Source organism: Plectropomus leopardus, chromosome 7, assembly GCF_008729295.1.
Source record: "Plectropomus leopardus isolate mb chromosome 7, YSFRI_Pleo_2.0, whole genome shotgun sequence".
Taxonomy (NCBI): Eukaryota; Metazoa; Chordata; class Actinopteri; order Perciformes; family Serranidae; genus Plectropomus; species Plectropomus leopardus.
Window position 1 is genome coordinate 22,362,905 of NC_056469.1, and position 21,432 is coordinate 22,384,336.

Here is a 21,432-nt window from a genome sequence, read left to right on the forward strand (position 1 = left end):
AGAGCTTAAGAGAAAGGCAGAAACAGTATAATTTATTCATAACTATAAATTTACAATCTTCAAGAATTCTGTACGTTATACTTTATTATCTGTCTATACACCTATGTTAATATTATTATTATTATTGTTATTATTATTTATTTGCCTTTTCATTTAAAGGTCCACTATTTTTCCTGCCAAGTCTGACTATTTTATTTCATATGTAATATATGTTATAATTGAAAAACTCAATAAAAATATTGTTTTAAAAATACGTATTAATTTACAGTATTACGATAATACTGAAAATTTACAAATGATACTGTATATTGGTTTGGTAACAACCAGGATATTTCAATAATCTTGACACCAAAGACATACTTCAAAGTTTTATCACAACTAGAAGAAATGTATCTATGACATCACCTGACATTAAAGATTGACAGACAGATAAAAACCATCTGATCCATATTTCATTGCATGTGGGACGGCGAGACAGAGTGCTTAAGACGAAGGCAAAAGGTTACCAGAAAAGTATGAAAGTGGACATATCACAAACTTGTGTGTGACTCTGTGTGCGATGGTGGAGCTTCTAAACCCAATCAGCAGTCAACACTTTTAAGAGCCAGCTTTGAAGCAAAGCCTTTTTCTAGTGTGTTCACAGCCCTTTGTGCACTTTCCAGAAGGGTATTGGGTCCTAAGCTCTTAAACCCTCCCCATAGATGGTCCGTCTGTCTGTGGGCATCAAGTCCACTAAAGCTCCCCAGTAAGGCTCCACGCAGCCAAAGTGTGTGCATGTGTGTGTTTGTGAGCGTGTGATGACTTAAGTGAAATCCCACAGTGAGGACTGGCTGAGAAGCGTATTGGCTATAGCCCCACTAAAGCTTTGTAACGGCTGATTTGGGACTCTGTGTGTGTGTTTGTGTTTGTGAATGCACGCGTATGTGACAGTGAGAGATGGGACAGCAGGCTACTGTGGACTCTGACCCTCATCTCACGCTGGACTGCACACACACACACACACACTCACACACATTACAGTCCCCTTGTCACCCTCCCACGAGCTCCCTGGCCCTGTTAACTGCCTGTTAAGTAATAATGACCAATTATATGCCACTTCCTTTTGGTGGAGGGGTACACTCATTGTTTGTCTGTTATTAGAAGAGATGGAGACGATGTCTTGTCATTTTGCTTAATTGCCTGCTTAGTCGTGTGTTCGCGTTTGACGGAATGATTGTCTGTGGGAGCACAAGTATGCGTGAGTGTGTGTGTTGGAGAAAGAGGAAAAGGGGCAGATTTTAGCTTGTGTAGGATGAGTGAGGGAGTGTGTGTGTGTGACTAAGCAAGAAAGAGGTTTAATTAGACGTCCTGAGGGATTAGAACCCAGATGAGTCAGGATTGTAATCTGGCCAGGGTGGCATGAGCCATGACACTCAGCCAGACACACACACACACATACACACACAGCGTTGTTCGCCAGGATGTCTCTGTAATCCTCGCACCTCCTGTCTACTCTGCCTTTCCCGTCTTTCATGACCAATTCATTTTGTCTGCCTGCTCCTTCCCTTCATCTCCCGGCACGTCTCTTCTTCTCTCTCTCTCCTCTACCTGTAGTGACACTCTTTCTACCCGCCTTTTTTCTCCTCTCAACTCTGCACATCTGACACCCTATTTCTCTCTCATCTGCCCTCTTTTCCCTCCTGCCAACCCTTTCACACCATCGCCGCCCTCTGACCATCCGTCTCCTCATAATTTGTCAGGATGCAGCCCTCTGCTGCCATTGGCTCCTTCAAGCTCCTTTTATACTTTCTTCTCATGTCATCTTCCCCCTGTGGGCTTTACTCTCCTTCTTCACCTCTCTTTTTATAGTATCCCTCTGGTGCCTGCGCTTCCATCCCTTGTCTTTTTTCACTTTCCTATTTTTAATATCCCTTAGCACCTTGGGTTTTACTAAATGTGTTTAAGACTTACAGTCTACCTGTGGTATTAGTTAGAGAAATACTTGTTGTGTTGTATACAGGCTTCACGGGACTACCTAAAATCTAGGAATTTCATCATGGAGCTTTGCCTTACGTCTGGTTGTCAGAACCAGTGTTGTGTGGCCTAAGCCCGGTTTGAACTGTGCAATTTTGGGCTGTCTCAGTGAACGATGACCAATGTGAAAGAAACGTGGAGATAACTTTGGTCGTGGCTCTAAAACAGTGGTCCTACGTCACACAGTGAGAGAGGTTCAAGGACGGCCGTTGTCACAGTCTTGTGATCAAAGTCAGCCTGGGATAAAATTCTGATAGTGTCAGAAATTTGGGGGAACGAACTCACTGTGTGACTGCTATTATAACAAACATCCACTGACTAACCAATAAAAAAGCAGCATGAAATGACACACTGATCAGCGCGACTTTGGCACTAAATGCTCATAGATACTAATGAATACTTATTTTGAGTCCTCATTGCAAAATTGGCCTCTTTTCCACAGCCATGACTGCGCCTCTTTTCAGTTTTTTTCGTCACATAATGCCATTATAGCGAGGACTCGATTTGTTCATTTACATTTTTCTCTTACCACTGCAGCGGCGTAGATGGATGATGCACGCTGATGAAGTTTTGTTTTTGTGTATTGATGTGGATTGATGTACGTTGTAGCCTGCGTAGGCGTTGTCATTGCACAGTCTGAAAACATCAAACTAGATGTCATACCCAGAGTTATTAGATCCATGTCGCACACTGTAGCTTGCACCAAACTTAAAGAGATTGATAAAACCGCACAGTCTGTATAAGGTTTTATTGGCAGTTTCATCCATTTAGGCACTTTTTGGATAATCCAGTAACCCAAAAGTTATTTATTTACCTAATCTTTGTCTGAACCTCAACATTAAATGTACAGGAGACCTTATGCCTACTTATAACTTCAAGCAGAGAGACATTTTCTTTACTTTTTTGTTGTTACTGGTTGATTAATACTCTGGCGACCAGGTTGTTCCCCGCCTCTCGCCCAATGTCAGCTGGGACAGGCTCCAGCCCTCCTGCGACCCTTAACAGGATAAGCTGTTGTGGATAATTAATGCACGAATGATTTAGGAAGATTTAAACAGAGAATGCTTTTTGTATTGCTGGCACTGCTGCAACCTAGACCAGACTTTCCTGCAGATATACAAATTACTTTTACCTGAATGCTGATAAATTCTCAAATTCATCATTATGACGTTAGACTGAAAAAAATGTCCAACTAAATGGTGCTGAAATGACATTTGAATGAACTAAATTATGGGTGACACATTTAGATAGTCTGCCTACAGATAGCTTATAGATAATTTGTGACATTTCAACAGCTTAACAATTCAACGACTTTAATTTGTCTTTAGGTGTTTAACAGATTATCTGTAGAATATATATGAGAATTCATGAACAAACATATTCTATAATTTAGTTGAACATTAACTATTCACTCAACCTATGCTGCATTTTTTTTGTCTGCCTGCTCCTTCTCTTCATTTTCCCAGACACACCATGTCTTCTCTCCTCTGCCTGTTGTGAAACTCTTCTCCCTGCTTTTTTTCTCCTCTCCACTTCAAATTCAATTAATTTATTCTGAGAATATGTAGTGAATTTTTACATACACTTTATAGATAAACATCTATAGAATAAAGCGAAACAGTTGAATTGTTGAACCTTAATTAAATCTAAGCTGTTGAAATGTTACAGATACTAATAATACTGTATTCAGCTATCAGTGTAGTACCTTTTAGTAGTAGTAGTACCGATTTATAGGGCAGACTATCAGTGGTCATGTATGCTATACTAGTATACAATTTTTAAGAAGACCTGAATAGTATATTCTGTATGCCTTTATACTTGACATGCATGAATTAAACTGACCTCTTGTATGCTTGTCTTCTTAATTTTCCTTAAATTTCTTAAAGGTTTAGAAATAAAACTAGCCCATACTTTTCCTCTCAGTCCAACTTCTCATTTTCATCAGAGAACATGCTGATGAGATGGTCACAGAGCTCAGTGAAGCATGCACTGCCGCATCCTGCAAAACCACGCCCATCTGGGTGAATCACTTAAAAATACGTTTCTACATCCCAGACCAGTCTCTCGGCTGAAACTAATTTATATCAACCTTCCATCAAACTCCATAAGACAGTGAACAAGTCAACCTCTAAATTGTTATAGTGATGTGGCACTTGTAACTTAAATGTAATCTCTAAAATTCAAATTGCACTGCTTGTTACTGAAAAACGTAAACACATTACGGTAGCTCATTACCATTTAACACCATGCCATTGTTAAGGTGATAGAAAAACTGGTAGAAGTAATTATATGTGTAAATCTACATTATAGCTATATTTAAATGGAATGCAGTGGGTTGAAGATTATGCTTTTAAAGCATTATGTTTGGACATAGACGCAGGGTCAAGTTTCATGGCTAGAGTTTATCTATTTAATTAGTTGTTTCAGCGGCTAAGAATTTACACAATCTAATCTGTTTCATCAAGTCTGGCCTATTGTTGACAGACGGCCAAATCATGTTTTTATTATCATTTTTATTTATTGCTCATTGATCCAAACTTCCCTTTGTGACATTAGTTTCCATTTTTCAACACCAGACAATAGTGCTAAAACATCCAGTTTAACAACTTGTCTTATTGACTTGGCTTAAGAATTTATTTTTTAACGGGACTGGCTCCATCTCGCACTGTTTGTTGTGTGTTCGGGGTGCGAGTTGTGGGTGCAGCGTGGTCCGTAACACTAAAAGGGAGCGAGAAGATCGATACACAGATAGAACATATCACTTATTTTGGAACCTGCTTGCTTTCAGTGGTTGTGAACAGAATTTTTGACTTTCTGTTAAGGAGAAAGAGAGAGAGAGATGCAAGCAGTAAACCACAAGCAGCTGCTTCTATGCGCCTCCCCCGCTGATTTTGACAGAGATCCATTCATAAGTTCACAAAATGTTTAGCACTCTGCCAGTGCCACTTTTTAATTTGACAGCTCTGGCTATTACATTTATGCCAAAATTGGTTATATATCATGATTTATTGGGAGAAACCAAGCAATTCTATGTAAAAGCAGACATTCAGCACTCCTATACAGCAGGCAGTCAGATCAGGCTCCTGAGATCAACTCTACGAATATTCAGCTAGATGGGGTGACTCCTAATTTAGACATTGAATCTATTGACCCTCCCCCCTGATTAATTGCTGTGAAATGTCAAAAAATAATAAATTAAAAGGCACACCGCTGTTTCCCATAGCCCAAGATGACCTCCTTAAACGACTTGTTTTATCCACTCAACAACGCCAAAGACACTCTGTTTACTGTGATATAAAACTGAAAAAAAAGCAGTGTATCCTCACATTTGAGAGGCTGATATCAACTTCGATAAATGACTTCAACAATTACTAAAATCACTAAATCTCTTGGGATTCTTACAAAAATAGAGGTTTTGTACACAATACATGCTTGTTAACACTGCGTCATAGTCTGGTTTATCCATATTTAACATATTGCAATACTGTACATTTCCAAATCAACTTTCTAAAATTTTGCTGCTGCAGAGACAGTTTGTTAGATTAGTGAGCTTCTCTAAAGTTGTACAAAGTGCACCTCTCTTTTATAAATTGCAGTTTTTGACTATTTTTGACATTAATATTCTTCAAATCTGTACATTTGTCTTTGAAGTGAGATATAAGGCTACAGATTTACACCATTGTTTTAGATACTATTTTGTTAAAATTTTGTTTTCTGTTGTCTCATGTAATGAAAATGGATTCTTCTGTCATCAAAACAAAAAGGGACTTCGAAAAAACTCTAAGTCAAAAACATATTATTTGGATCAAGACTGTTCCCTTTATGAACTGATGTTCACACATTCAAAATGAATATTTGCACTTATATTTTTTTTAACCCTATACTTATACTGTGAGATTTTGAATTTTTAGCAACCAATGTATTGATGTTTTGATTGCTTGTATTTTACTATTGTTATGTTTTCTGGGTGTGGTTTCCATATAAGCCAGTATAGGTTTCTAACACCCCCTCACGTGTACATTTTATATGTTTTATCGCATTGTGCTTGTATTATGTGAGACAAATAAACAAAACTAAAAATCAAGTCAGTTAATCGACAGTGGATTTAAGTAGTATCTATCATTAACCCTCTCTCTGTCTCCTTCCCTGCAGGCCCAGGAACATTCAGTGGTCCAAGATTAACGACACCTTACCTGAGAGGGCAGAAATTTCCGGCCCCACCTTTCAGATTTCCCGTCTCAGCCAATCACACAATGGGACGTACTTGTGCCAGGCCCAGAACAACTACGGACGTGCTGCCGATCATTACACCCTATTGGTGTATGGTGAGTAACTGCGGCTGACAGTTAATTATATGTTGCAAGTTTTCTAAGAATTTCAAAAGTGCTTCAAAAGTTAGCTGCATTGATTCTTTTTTTCCGATGTTTTCATTTCCAGTCTTATTATCCCAGGTAATTGTTAACTGTTCAGAATAATTTTATGTTCAATGGATCTTTTGTTTGTTACATTTCTTCCGTTTGTGGTTTGATTTCTTTCTTTTTTTTGTTTTTTTAAATAAATCTTTTAAATTTTATCGATTCTTTTATCTTCCCAGTGTCTTTGGAGTCTGGCTATTCTTGCACTGGGCAACAGAGCCATTAAATCCTGATGCTTGTCTCATCTGTCTCTCTGCTTTATTTGTTTTCCTGATTCGGTACACAGCAGGAAACCTCTTCTAACCCTCCTGAGCAATTGATTCAACAGAGGTATTGATTCCACAGGAAGACGTAGGCTACCGTGCTCAAATACTAGTCACCAACATCATTATTCAGGCTATGTCTGGTAAAGAAGCAATTTATCTTGTCCCCTGTGACCCACTCCTTCCTTCCAGGATTTTGGAGTAACTTTAATCATCAAGTGCAATAAATAAAGATATGAGATGTTTTGACAACTAAATGAATTTCACACTAGCAGCTGACATGTAGGAGACAAAGACAACAGAAGTGCAGAGTAATAATGCAATGCTGAATCTGTTGGAACTCTGCATTTTACATGGTAACATTTGGCAGAAAACAACGGCGCAACATCTGTTGCATTTAAAATTCAGGCGAATCAACTTTGCTTGTTGCTTGAGCAGAGGCATCAGAGGAAGGGGAGGGAGAGGGATGTGGGTTAGAGGCTTTTGTTGTCAGTTTTTTTTTTTTTCTTTTTTACAAGTTTTTCAAGATGTTGCACCTCGATTCACTGTTGGCTGCTAAATACTTAATGAGAGTTGACCCAGATAGGCTGCACACCGTGGCTCAAAGACGGATGACGGTGGAGCTTGCAACATCACATGAAAATTTTGGATCACAATAGTTATTTGTCAGAAAATGTGACAAATTGGCCAACTTTCTCTGTGAGTTTGTTTGACGCACATTTTGGAAACCGGTTTGATGCGTGTTAATATGTTCCACTCACGAAACAAGTGAGTAAACTAGCAGTCAAGTAGGGACACATTTGTGAGATTTTAATGGGACTGGAGCAAATCGCAACGTTAGCTCATCATTAGAGGCTTCTACGGTTACGCCTCAGTTTTTGGTTCAGCCTAATTACATGCACAGTCCTGTCACTCAGCAGGTTTGCTGTTTTGTTCATCCAAGCGCCCCCTGCTGGCTGCTCCTGTCATTGCACACAAGATCATCACAAGCAGAGGGACAGAAGGAGGCAATGGAGAGATGATATCTTATGTAACATTTTTAGGCTGCTTTCGGTTAGCGCCCCCTCATTTATCCATCACACTAAGACTCTTTCTTTCTCACATGTGCGCACAATATTGCACTCTCTTGTACAAGCATGTCTAGCATCAAACGGCACGCATTATGGCAGCTTTCCACAGGCATCAAGGGTGGTAACAGTGGCAAGATGAAAGGTGACATCCCCACCCACTTCCCTCCCTCTCTCTCTCAATCTTTTTCTTTCTCTTCGTCTCTCTTTCTTGCTCCCTCGCCATCCTCGAAGGTTAGACACGTTGCGCTTTGATGTGCATTGCCACCTCTGTATGTTCTGTCTTCCTCCCTCCTCCTCAGATTCCTCCCTCACCAATTTTAGCTGTCTTCTTCATTTGTTCTTCTTTGAGCCATTTTTTCCTCCTTACATTTCGTCATTTATCTTTTTTATTTCATGCCGCTGCTCCGTGCTGGTCATTAATTTGATTTATCTTGCTTTTTTTTCCTCTCCCTTATCCTCTCTTATTATAAAAGAAAAGGGCTACATTTAAAGTCAGTAATCTTGCTTCGACCAAAATCCATAAAAGACCAAAAATCAACATAACCAACATAAGTCAGGCTCCAAGTCCTCTGCTCTGCACCATGGATATCCGGCAATCAGCTTCGTAAATCCTTCTGCTGTAGCCGTGTATCAGCGGTGGTTTGTTGTACTTCAAAAAAACAAAATAAATGTACTCACCCACGGGGCAGATTGTTTCACACCTTATCTCAAAGAGCTCAGTTGTTGATTCAGCCATCATATTAATCTGCAGATGACTGAATGTCGCTCTTAATTTTCCTACAAGCCTCAACTAATAACGTGGCAAATGTGTTAATTCCTTCGCAAGAAATGTCAAGTGAACATCTTGCATTCAGGCTACAATACTGCATGTGTCATTGTAAGTGTTGCATAACAGTAGGGTGTGTATGCTTTACATAACTGACAATGCACATACCAAGGATGTCTTACAGTGGTGTTAGTGAAGTGCTACTTACTGATGATTAAACACAAAGTTCATTAGAAAATATGGAAAATAAATATGATTCCACTCAATATGTTAAGATGACTCATAACTCTTAGCGCAGAGTGCTTTTTTTCATTCCAGCACCCACGTTCTTATTGTAGGTGTCTTGTTTTCCTCTCATCTTATTTTATAATAAAGCTCTTCACTTTTTATTTCAAGACTTTGCTGATAGGAGAAAGAGTTTCATTCTTGTGCCTCAATTCTTATTTTCTCCTTCAGTCAGAAGTATTTCAACACTCTTCATCCCTCTCTCGTCTATTATTCTTGCTCCTCATTTTCTCTCCCTCTTCCCGTTCCTTTCCTTGACATTCATCCTCTCTTTTACTCTGCCTGCTGTTCTCACCTCTTTTACACCTCCTGTCCACTTCCTCTTCCTCTCTCCGTTCCGCCCACACCCTTTCAACTGTTTCTCACCTTGCCACCAGTTTGCCCTCCGTTCTCGGTTCAGCTGCAGTTCATTGTCTTTACTCAAAGACGGCCTAGGCTTGTGGGAGTATGGCACAGAGAGAAGTAAATGTGACTGTGTGAGAGCGAGGAGGAGGGATAGATGGAGGGAGGAGAGGAAGGGGGAGATGATGGAGGGATGAAAAGGGGAGAGAAGAAGGACGATGGAGGTCGAACGCAGGTTAACATTCAGTACCATAGGCTGTCAGATAAACGGAGTGTCAGTTTTGTTGGCTTCTAGTCCTCCCAGAGGGAATCCCAGGGTGCACTGGGGAAACTGGGGAAGGAAGAGGGGAGGTAGCGCTGGAGGTTCTGTGTTGTAAAAGATGAGTCAGCAGAAAAGAAACCATTTTATTGCAGGTGCAGAAAAACTACAAGCGTACTCTCTCGTCTCTCTCCTTCTCATTCTGTGTCAACCTTCCCTCTGCGAGAGTTATCTGCCATCAGGGCCTGTACACAGAGTACAAACTCAGGCAAAAGTGGCTGCCAATTTGTCAAAGGTGCTTTAGGCGCTGTCACGTTATGAGGGGAGACGAGGCTTAATGCTGGTGAAGGAGAACAAAGAGCGAGAGGTGGGGAGCTCTCCAGGGAGCCCGGGCTATGGCAAAAACGGGTTGCATTGAAGCTGAGCTATATTTGACTGGTCACACTGTGTGTACATGTAACTCTGTGTGTGTGTGTGTGTGTGTGTGTGTGTGTGTGTGTGCTTTGATGTGTTTATGATTTAGAGAAAGCGCATGGATGTGTGTGCACAACTTAATGCGTTGAAATTAACTTTCTGCAATTTTAAGAAGTCGCTAATGATAGAAACGTGAAAAATTGTTTTGAATGAATCACAGAACACACACACACTCATACACATACACGTATCTGCGGAATGAGAAAAGGATGTGGCCTCTTTCGGTTGTTTCATCTCTGTGCCACCATTGTTAGGGAGAAATTGGATTTTTTATGCGTGTGTGTATGCACGAAGGTGCATGTGAATGTGTGTGCATGTGACTGGGAGGAGAGTGTTGCTGATTGTCTGGTGAAAGCCCGCAGGGCTCCCTTATGTAATTGAACTGAGCTGCTGCACTCAGATGAATCGCCAAGCCAATAAAACCCATTAGAATTGAATTGCATGAGAGAGAATGTGGGAGATGGAGAGAAAAACAAAAAAAGGAGAGAGAGAGGTACAGATGAGAAGATAAGAATTGTCAGTTTGCATATATGTAACCCATTTATATGGGGGGGTGAATGTTCCAGCAAAAGGGAGCTGGAAGTGAGCACAGGGGAGAATGGAGATATTAATGGTTTTATAGAAAGATTCATAGAAAGCATAGGGGAGTGACAGAATGATGAAAGAATGGGTACATAGTGAGATGGAGTGGGATGCTAGGTGACCAGGGATTAGTCGGTGTCTCCTCTCCTGTTGTAATGAGCCGTCAGGATAATTGGAATGAGAAACATAGTCCTCCATTTAATGAAGTGAGACTTTCAAAAAACATCGAATGAGAATGAAAGTGGAAAAAGGTTGGGGGCTACAGGCAGAGGAAGCCAGACGGAGATAATGCCGATTCAATTTTGTAGTTTTCCTCCACACATGACGGCGCACCTTTATTGGCGTCTGGGTAAATTCTGAGTGAGTTTTCAGCCAATCAATGCCAGCCTTAACAGCCCCGCACCGAACCCCTGACCAATGTCCAGCACTCAGTGCACTGATTGACAGCTGGAGCCACCACTGCTCTGGGCAAGGCCCTTATAATCAGGAGCAGAGAACATGAAAGAATAACAGGGCTCATCCAAAATGGTGGTACAGTATCCTCAGGCGCACTTCTGCGAGAATGAGATACGAAGAGAAACGTCATTATCGCAAGTGCCGCCACATCCATCCCTGGAAATAACATGGGCTGTGTGCCTGATTGGCAGCCATATAGTGTTAATGAATAACAATATGATGTAGGAGAAAAAAAGGGACGCTATCGGCCAAGAGAACGACAGCTGTATGGCATTCTCCTTAATTAAGTTGAAGAGAGAGGCAGTGAGGGAACGTAGTCACAGAGGAGTGAAACCAGAGAGGCAGCCGAATGACGGAAATTGAAGGAGGGAAGGGGGTGGGGGGTGTAAATGAAGGGAAGAAAGTTTGGTTGAAGAAGGAAAAGGAAGTGAGGGATGACGGTAGAAAGATACGAGCAAGTTGGAAAAAAAGTGTGAAAGAACTATTTTTAGGTCATTCATGATTGTCAAGAGAAATTAATCAGCGTCCAGTTAATTAGTGCAGCAACCCCGGCCATTAATCCTCAGGCTCAAGCGACAACCGCATGCACACGTATCTGCACACACACATGTGACATATATGCACTCATACAGGAGACGCACATACTTGTGGAATTTCTGGCTCTTTCCTTCTTCACTCTCTTTCATTTCACCCTACAGAAAACTCTGCTCATCTCTTTATCTTTCTTACAAAATACACTACGCATCATGTAACATTTCTTTACAGGGAGACGAAGACCAAGGCTGGGCTTGAAGAAAGAAAAAAAGAATCAGGAGAGGGGGAGGTATAGTGCTGACATAAGAAGAGTGCAAAAAGAGATTGATGATCTCAGGGCCAGTGGGAGAAAGGGAGAGAAGAGACAGAGGAATACTTACCAATAAATTACTCCTGAGCAGAAAGGGCAGTGTGTGTGTGTGTGTGTGTGTGTGTGTGTGTGTGTGTGTGTGTATGTGTGTATGTGTGTGTGAGCGTGCGCGCATGCGTGTGCGTGTGTGTGTTGTTTCTGTATGCCTTTGAGGGTGTGTTGAATGTGTGTGCACATGGCCAATTATGCATTTGTGTGTTAATGTGCATGAACATGTGGTCTGGGTATTGGATTGTAGAACTCTGCATGTATTTTTAAAAACAAGCTGTGTGTGTGTGTGTGTGTGCGCTGAGACTTCCAGTGCACAGACTGCCTCACATGTTGCGGTTTTATAGAGATTGTTTGATGAATTGGCATGTTATTCACTCCTAAAGTGCTGATGCACACACGCACACATACACACACATTCACACCCACTCCTCCATCTCCATCTCCCTTTTAGTTCTTGTCAGCCATTATTTTTGTCTTTAACGGCAATATGAACTTGTCTCTCTCTACCTCTACCTTCTATTGTGTCTCAGCCATTGATTCGGAGAATGTGTCAAGATCCAAGCTATTGTTCTGCATTGAATGAGACGGTCCCTGCATGGCACTGCTCCATTGGGAATGCATCTGTCACAGACAATGTCTCTGTCTCTCCTGCCATTGTACCATAGAAAATGTGTCAGTGATAGAGAATGTGTTCTTGTATAGTCCAATTGCCTCGTAGATGAATGTCATACTGCCAGGTATGATTCTCTTCAGCCCACGCTTTAAAGCATGTCTTCCTCATTGTAAATGTCTCCTTTAACCCCCTCAGCTGGCGTAGAGGCCCTGCCGGAGAACGTCATTTGTCCTCGTCCTTATCACTTGTCAGGGGTCGAGGTCGATTCCATTTCGCACACATGGTCAATTTGGGGAAATAATTAGTAACATTTGTCTCTGGTATCGAAATGGCATCGGCCTCAATTGCTAAACATGTTTGAATTAAGTCTTTTCTCCAACAGTGGTGCCCCCAGAAATTTTTCCAAGGGGTGGCCAGATGGGGTCACTGGAAATCTTGGAGAGGCACACCAAATCCAAAAGCCATAACTGAATTTCAGTAATTTGATTATGCTGTGAAAGTATACACTCAGTTAAAACATTAAAACAACTGGCTGGTTAAGTGAATAACGTTGATGTTTTCATTACAATTGGATGTTCTGTGGATCTTCATCGTCTTTGATTCTGGAATTCACGTGGACGCACTTCATCCACCCAAACATTGTTGCAGATCAAGTGTCCCCCTAATGGCATCAGCCTCCCAAAGTGAATAGTACACCGTACCACATGGAAGGGTCTGCGGGAGTGACTGACATCTGGCATCAAACTGGCCGCCAAATTCCGCAGATCCCAAACTGATCGAGTATTTGGGGCCTCCTTCAATCAGATTTGGCTCTCTCCCATTAAGGCATCGACAGAGGACCAGTAAGGGTTGTCCTGTGATGTCTGGCACCAAGGCATTGGTGGTGGATCCTTTTAGTCATTTTGGGATTTGGGGAAATTGAAGGCCAGGTTGAAGCCTTGAGCTCTTTGTCATGTTCCTCAGACCATTCCTGGGCAGTTTTTATGGAGTGGTGGATTGTTCTACTGGGGAGTCCATTTGGGAGTGCCGTTGCCATGAGGGGTCCACACGAATTCCAGGACTCAAGGTCTCCTAGCATAAAATTGCATTGAAACAAAATGATCACTGTTACTCACCCCACCTGTCAGTGGTTTTAATCAATTTGGCAGATTGGTCTAGGTAAAAACGATGTCACTCTGGAAGTAAAGGAATCACCCATTGACGTACTTTGGTTTCTTATTTTACACTTAATACTACTAATTATCTGATATGTATAGACTGACATCGGCACAGTTAACATTTTGAGTTCCACAACAATCATTTTTTATGTTTTAAATATCTATACATGTCAGGCATTTAATGTTTCTTCAAAAAGGCTGGTTATCATTTTTCTTAAAAAGACAAATATAAAAGTTTAATGTGAAGAAGTACTCTGATTTTAAGGAATAAAACATTTATGGGGAACAATCCCTCTCGAGTTGAGGGGAGACTTGTAGGCACACATTGAACCCTTTTTCATTCAGATATCTTGAGGTAAGAGTTCAGGGGACCCTTTTAAAAAATGACCATGGCAGTTGTTCCCTCACCAAAATTTAGCCTACATTTGGGGCATTACTTAGCTCCCTTCCCAACAAGCGATGCTGATGTGGTTTGTACAAATGAATGCCTTAGCTTGTATATATTTTGACAGGGTGCACTTAAAAAATGATTGCACCACAGCCTCTTAAAATCAGTACTGTTGGCCTCCAATTATTTTTTTGCCAGTAATGCCCCCCTCTGCCCCCCCTTGGGGGCACCACTGTCCTGTAATATTTTACATTTTCTCCTTCTCAAAACTCATTGGAGGAGACAAGCTGTCTCTGAGGCTTTTGCCCAATGATTATCGAGCAGGAAGCTGAGGCGGAGCGGCCTAGAAACTCCATTAATATCAAGCAATAATAAAGCATGTGTCATGTTTTATAGGCTGTAGTAACTTTGCTATAAAACCCTGCAGCACCTTTGTTGAAATGTCACTGCATGTTGTAGATTATAGCATTTCTGTAAGTGTGTGTGTTATCCCATTCCCTGTCTGTCTTTAGATAATGTGTCAGTCACTCCCACGGTCCCTCCCACTCCCACCACCACCCAACCAATCACCTCCCATCCCACCACCCCAACACTCCTAACACCCAGCTACGCTCCGGATGCAGAAGGTAACAGACACACACCTTTTTTTACCTGCCTCTGCTACCCTCCATCTCTCTCCCCGTCCTTCCCTGCTCTCCTTTGGTGTCTTTCACTCCCCTACTCATTTGATGACTCTCAGGTGGCATGCATACACACACACACACACACACACACACACACACACACACACACACACACACACACACACACACACACACACACACACACACTTTCTCTGCTGCAACCTTCCTTTGCCCTGCATCTTCATGAGCATACGTGCCTGCAGACGCTTGGGTGTGCACCGTGCGCAGCCACCCACTCGCTCCCTCTTTCTTATCACTAGCTGTTTGATGCTCCCCACACACACATTGCCCAGTCAGCATTTGTGTATGTGTGTGCGTGCATATGTGTGTGTGGTCTGGAGTGAGTATCTCGGTGCTTGGTGGGTAATGTTAATGAATCTGCATTAAGAGTTTAAGGAACTAGCAAAGACTAACGCTGGCCTCTGGAGAGCCGGGGAGGTGCTACATAAACATTTTTATCTGCGCGCATGCACACACACACACACACACACACACATACACACACACAAATACAAAGGTAAAGTGAGAGAAAGAAAGAAAGATCGGGGATCAAGGTATGTCTAATAGTGTTCTCCCTGATGATGATGTTACACAGCAGGAGAATGAAAGGCTGCTTGGCAGTGCTCTGCTACCTTGTGTGTGTGTGTGTGTGTGTGTGTGTGTGTGCGTGTGTGCGTGTGTGCGTGTGTGCACATGTGTGTGTAAAACACAATACTCTCTTACACTATTTTTACTCTCTTTTTATCCACAGAATCTATTTATCTCATACGTACACTCACACAAACACATGCTCACCGTCTCCTCCTTTCTTTCCACACCTTCGGCTGCTCTCCGTCTCCTCTCTAATACTTAAAAGGAGAGATGAAGCAGCAGGAGCGGAAGCATCCCCTCTTGTTCTTCTTTTGCCACCGCCATCGTTTTTGGCAAGTAGAGGTTGTTCACCTGCTGGGCATGTGTTGAGATGTCATAAAGAGTCGCAAAAGCAGCGGCTTGAGCAGCTGTGTGAACGTTTAGTCGATGTTGATATATAATCTCAGGGGCACCTCAGAGAAACGCCGCACTTTTCAGTACTGTCATTCATTTCCTGTGGAGCTTTGGGCTGTGGTGGATTAGGGCGGCGTGAGGGAAAGGTGTAGCGCTTGCTTCTTCATCCCCGGTGAAATATTGGTGTTCGATGCTATCACAGTTGGATCACACGTCTTGTTTGCTTGCTGGTGCACCAATTTTCATAATATGATGCACAAACACACACACACCCATGCCGATACTTGACTATACACAAAAGCAGGAATGTGATGCACACAAGGTTCAAAGATACACCTCTCAAAGAAATACACAAGAATTCAACCTCTTTTCTTAAGCTGTCAAGCCTTCCTCTTCTTCCTCCTCCACTTTCTGCTTCTCTCCTGATCTTTATGTTAGCACTGTATTAATGATTCATGTTTTAATTCCGCTCTGTCAAGGTTCAAGAGCTGCATCAATAACTCTGTGTCCTTGCCTCCTATTGGCCTTACCAGCTTCTCTGCACCCCCTCAGCCCCATTAAAATAATCTTTTGTGATTCTCAGCAACGCTGTAAATCCAGACTCAAAGAGCTTTTTTTTAGCAGCATAGATTACATGAATTCACACTTTACCAACCATTTATTTCTCTGTCTCTACATCTCTACACTCTATCAATCACCTGCTGTTGTTGTTGTCTGAATGTATTTACTGGCAAAACTGAACACACACGCATGCTTGGCCCTAAGTTTGCTTTATGATCTTGGTACATAGGGCTGCAACTAACTTTTTTGTAATTTTTCAACTAATTGATTAATTGTTAAGTCCACAAAATGCAAGAAAATACTGAAAAATGATCGTCAGAATTTACCAGAGCTCACAGTCGATGTCTTCATTTTGGTTGTTTGCTCTGATCAATAGTCCTGACACTCAAATTATTCAGTTTTGAAGGAGCAGTGTGTAGGATTCAGTGACATCTAAGGATGATGATTGCAGATTACAACCAGCTAAAACTTCTCCCATATGCAAAGGGTGACCCCCTGGTTTGGATTCCTTCAATGGTCGTTTTTACCGGGAGAACAATTATCCCTAAGGGTCTCTTTCTGTCCAAAACAAACAAAATCAGTGATGATAAATGAAGCAGTTTCACATTAAAAATCTTTGTTTTTCGATGCTGTTTGTCTCGTCGCGGAGGGCCTGCTACCTACGGTGGCCGACCCATAAGCGCAAATGGCCTTAGCTAGAGCCAGTGTTTGGTTTGTCCATTGTGGGCTACTGTAGAAACATGGTGGTGAACATGGTGATCTTTTTAAAAGAGGACCCACTCCTTATGTGGATATGAACGACTCATTCTAAGGTAACAAAAAATGCATTTCTTCCAATATATCCCCCTACATCCTGCATCTTTGAGTGATATTAAACAAAGAGCAGTAAATCTTCACTTTTCAGAATCTGGAATAATGTTTAGCATTTTTGCTTTATAAATAACTGAAACAGTAATCAACTAATAAAACTGTCTAAATTTTTCTGTTTCTCTGTTGCTGAGTGATTGCTTTGTCAACTTATCATTTCAACACTAACCTACCTTTTTTAATCCTCTGTTTTTCTTTTCATATTTGTCCTCTACTTTAAAGTAGTGTAAAAATGGTAAAAGGTGAGGCTGACATGAATAATTCCTCACCACTGCTGCAATTTCATACTACAAAATGTCACAGAATTTAACTTGCCTTTCTTCCCTTTTTTATCTTTTTATCTCTCTTCACTCATCTTGCGATGAAGTGTTTGATTTCATTTCCCAGGGCTGCACTACTCGGGGTGTAAACACACTCAAAGTTTCCCTCATTCAAAATGCATTGTGGTCTTGACAGGTGCTTGGCTGAAGTGGGTTTTTAGAGGCTGAAATACTTATTTTTTTATTCACTATCCTCATTTCTCCACCTTTTTCCTCGCCCGCTCTGATTGTCTGGCGTCCTGTGCAGTGGGGGGTGATGAAAGGTGATAATGCAAGTTGGGTGGAAGATATTGACTTCTCTTTTCTCCTGTCTCGCTCCCCGTACCCTCTCCCACGCTGCCGTTTTAATGTGCTTTCTGTCTCTCACTTTTATATGTTTTTTCTCTCCCTACAACATCTCTCCTGCTTTCATTTTTGATCCATCTCTCTCTTTGTCTCAGTTTCTTTGCTCGCACTTCTCTCTCCTTTTATCTCCATATTCCCCTTTATATACCCCCACACTCTTCCCACACACACTATTTGTCTCTTTTGTTCTTCCGCAGATCCCGGTGCAGTTGTAGAGACTCACAGTGCAGTACCGTATGCAGTGATAGGTGGCGTTCTGGCACTGCTGGTTTTCACCGTCATCTGTGTCCTCATCGTCACCATCTGGTGCTCTGTTCGACAGAAAGGTAACACACACACACCTGAGAAAACACACAGCAAGTAACACAAAAGTTTCATTCACAAGCGACACATTTCGGCAATCAGAGTATTTTATCACATTTTTCACAGCCGCATTTTCTCATCTCGCCACTCTCTGGCGTTACAAGCTGTGAAAAAATAATTGCAGGCCAGTTACACCCAGATTCTTTGAAAATAATCTTTTAAACCGAGGTGTGAAATTGTCAGCACAAAGCAGACAGGACGGGATGCTCCTCTCCAGGCGGGCACTGTCCATGATGGACGACCTTGGCTGGCCAGGATAGCGGAAGAGATAGGGTGGGGTGGGAAATGTAGGTGTGGTCCCAATGTTTTATGACTGTGTGTTAGTGTATCAAGGCTCATCTATTAAAAGCAGCCTCCCAGTGTTCCCTATCTTTTAAAGTGCCCCCGTGTTGGCAGCCTTCGAGTGTGCACACTGGCTGCCAAGAAATGATCCGAGAACAGTGTAGCAAGGCAGCAACTGCGGCTACGAGCCGTCAGTCAACATTCAGTATGGCCTGACCACCAATCAGCGCAGAGACAGGACCATTACAACCAAACCATGTTGAGACAGAGCCATTAGGGCTTTGTCTTCGGCCTGCCGCGACTGTCAGCACGCCAGTCAACCTCTGCGGTGAGGAGAATTAGAGTGTCACTCACCCCTGGAGTGAAGGGACACTCGAGCGGGAAGATGACTTGAGCATTCCTCGCTCTCTGTAACCTGTATTGCACCGACTCATTAATCATACGGACCTGAGGGGTGTTAAAATGTGTTTGATGGGTTTTATAAGTGACGCAAACGTGCCATTGTTCTCTTGCACCTAACCTTCCCTCCACCCTTTTCTGCCAATCTCTCCTCCCTCTCTGTCTTCTCTTCTCTTCTGCCTCCTCTTCTGCCTCGACACATCCATCCCAAACCTTTAATTTCCGCCGGTAGGCTCCTACCGTACACGAGAGCCTATTCTTGCTTGGTATTGACCTAACAATCAGTTAACTAATGAATTAATCAGTCACAGGTACAGAACTCAGTAATATTTGCACTGATTGGTTTGATAATGCTGCATGACGCTGCAATGATCATGACGCTTCGCCACCTAACCTTCCCCCTCCAATCTCCCCCTCCGTCTCTGTCTCTCTCTGTCTCTTCTCTCAGGTTCCTATCTTACCCATGAGGCCAGTGGGTTGGATGAACATGGCGAGGTGCAGGAGGCTTTCCTCAATGGGAACGACGCCAGCCAGGGCAAGAAGGAATACCTACTGTAGCCCCTTTCCTCCCCTATCCCCTTCTCTTCTGACCTCATCCCCTCCCTATCCCTTCCTCTCCCTTTGTCCCACCTTATATACACTATACACACACACACACACACACACACACACACACACACACACACTTCTACACAAAGCGCCATAACAGGCAGCCTTCTGAAAACGACTGTATACAGATACTGCACACAGCCAATCCATCCCGCTCCATTCCACTCCATATCCTCCACACACACACAAGGAGACAGACGGAGAAAAAGAGAGCCTATAGACCCACCAGCCATTAACGACTGTGCCATATACTGTAAGTCGGAAAAACTGGAGAGAGCAGGGGAGGGGGGAAGAGGTGAATGTAGACAATAACGGAATGATGCCATAATTATTTTGATTGAGAGGGAAGTGGGGAGCACAAAGAAAACAGGCACCCTGCCCGTGCAACCGCCAAAGTGGAAGGGGAATTAGAGGCAGATGACTGCTATAATTCCACGCCTGGAGAAAACCGTCTATTTCACAAAGCTCGATATTTAACTGACGAAGACAGTGGGAGTAGCGCGTGAGGAAGAAGGGAGGGACGGCGTGAGGGGGGCGTTAAGGAGCGTAGGCAGAGGGGTGAGTTGACCAGGAGCTATATTGAGCGCTATAAGAAAATTGAATTTTTTTTTAAATTGCCAAAGCATTTAATTCTACAGCTCATATATAATTCCCTAACAACACTGGAGTGTTTCAGCCCAGAGTCCAGGGAAGTATACAGACTTTAAGATATCTGTCCTGTTTTGCTATCCTTGTTGGGTGGCCTGCCAATAATTTGTGAAAAGAAACCATCTTTTTTTTTTCTCCTCTTGCTGCAACAGTGAGAGAAAGGTGGTTCTCTTTTCTGTTAATTAACTCTCCATCTCCTCCTTCCTCTCCATTCACCTGTTACCATCCTCTCCCCTCTCCCTTCTATCTCTCTTTCTCGCTGTCTGTCCCCCCTCTATCGCTCCTCCTTTGTTGGCTCCTAATAATGAAAGGATTAGTGTTGGGCTGCGTTCCCGACAAAGAAGAAAGGAATATGACTTGCTAAGGCATTAAAGAAAAGCTTAATTATTTTAGAATGTCATTAAGAGGATAAAAAGGTTTAAAAGTCTTAATAAGAAGGGCAAGGGGAGTGACTGAATGAGAAAATAATAAATGGCTTTTTTTTTCTGAATGCTACCACACATATGCAGATACATGCACACATCCATACGTACAGTAAACATGTTGACAGAACAAGTATACATATCTCTGAATTCCTTATTTGTATAAAAAAAGAACAGCAACATAAATTAAATGAAACTTTTAAGAAAAAAAAACAGTTTACTATTGAAACGCATTATGAAGCAACTATACTAACAGAATATTAGCCTATAGAGGTGCAAAGCCGAACAAAACACTGTCCAGTGATCTTTAAAGAAAAATAAATAAAAGAATAAAAAAAATCATTTGTCTTTATGAGAAACCAGAGGTCTTATTGATTTTTTTATTAATTATAATTATTATTTGGATAATTATGATTGTTGTTAATGTTATTATTATTGCCGTTGTTATTATTATAATTGTAAATGTTAAAGAAATGTACACTTCCCATGGTTTGTTTTTGGTTCTACTGTAGAGAAATTGCTGTCTTTTTTCACTCTTACCTTTCCTCTCTTTCGCAGCCTTTTTCTCTCTCTTGCTCTCGCTCTCTCTTCGTCTCCTGTGCCTAGTCGTCTCTTCTCCTGTCTTTCACTCCTGTTTATTTTAGAGTCCATGTGTCATTGTTGATATATAGCTAACTATTTCTTTATAGGGGAAAGATACAAAGCACGACAAAATAAAAAAGAATTCAAAAATAACCTCTGGGAGCAGATTGTTTTTTCTGGTGTCTTTACTGTGTAATTAGCAGGTGCTGTTTTTGAAATCCTGCGAAAAGGGAACATGAGCATATGATTAGATCAACGGGGAATAGTGGAGTTATAGGTGGTGAGACAAAAATGAAGGAGACAGAGCTGGTTGTAACTGGCAGCTCATTCAGAATAAATAGAATAAATAAAACAGGAGGTTCTGTGGCGCCGCTGATGAATCATAAGAA

At 41.9% G+C, this 21,432-nt stretch overlaps 1 protein-coding gene across 4 annotated transcripts in view; it reads left to right on the forward strand.

The window, feature by feature from the left end:
• cadm4 (cell adhesion molecule 4) overlaps positions 1–21,196 on the forward strand; it is a 191,956-nt gene extending 170,760 nt beyond the window's left edge. Inside the window, exons 6-9 of one of the 4 annotated variants that reach the window (XM_042490208.1) lie at positions 6,166–6,338; positions 14,491–14,604; positions 17,936–18,064; positions 19,231–21,196. In XM_042490208.1, coding sequence (XP_042346142.1) covers positions 6,166–6,338; positions 14,491–14,604; positions 17,936–18,064; positions 19,231–19,340 — 526 coding nt within the window. In that variant the 3' untranslated portion in view covers positions 19,341–21,196. Of the gene's footprint in view, positions 1–6,165; positions 6,339–14,490; positions 14,950–17,935; positions 18,065–19,230 lie in introns of those variants that run through there. The other 3 variants (XM_042490211.1, XM_042490207.1, XM_042490206.1) reach the window with 3 other exon arrangements.
• The last annotated feature ends 236 nt before the right edge of the window (positions 21,197–21,432 follow it).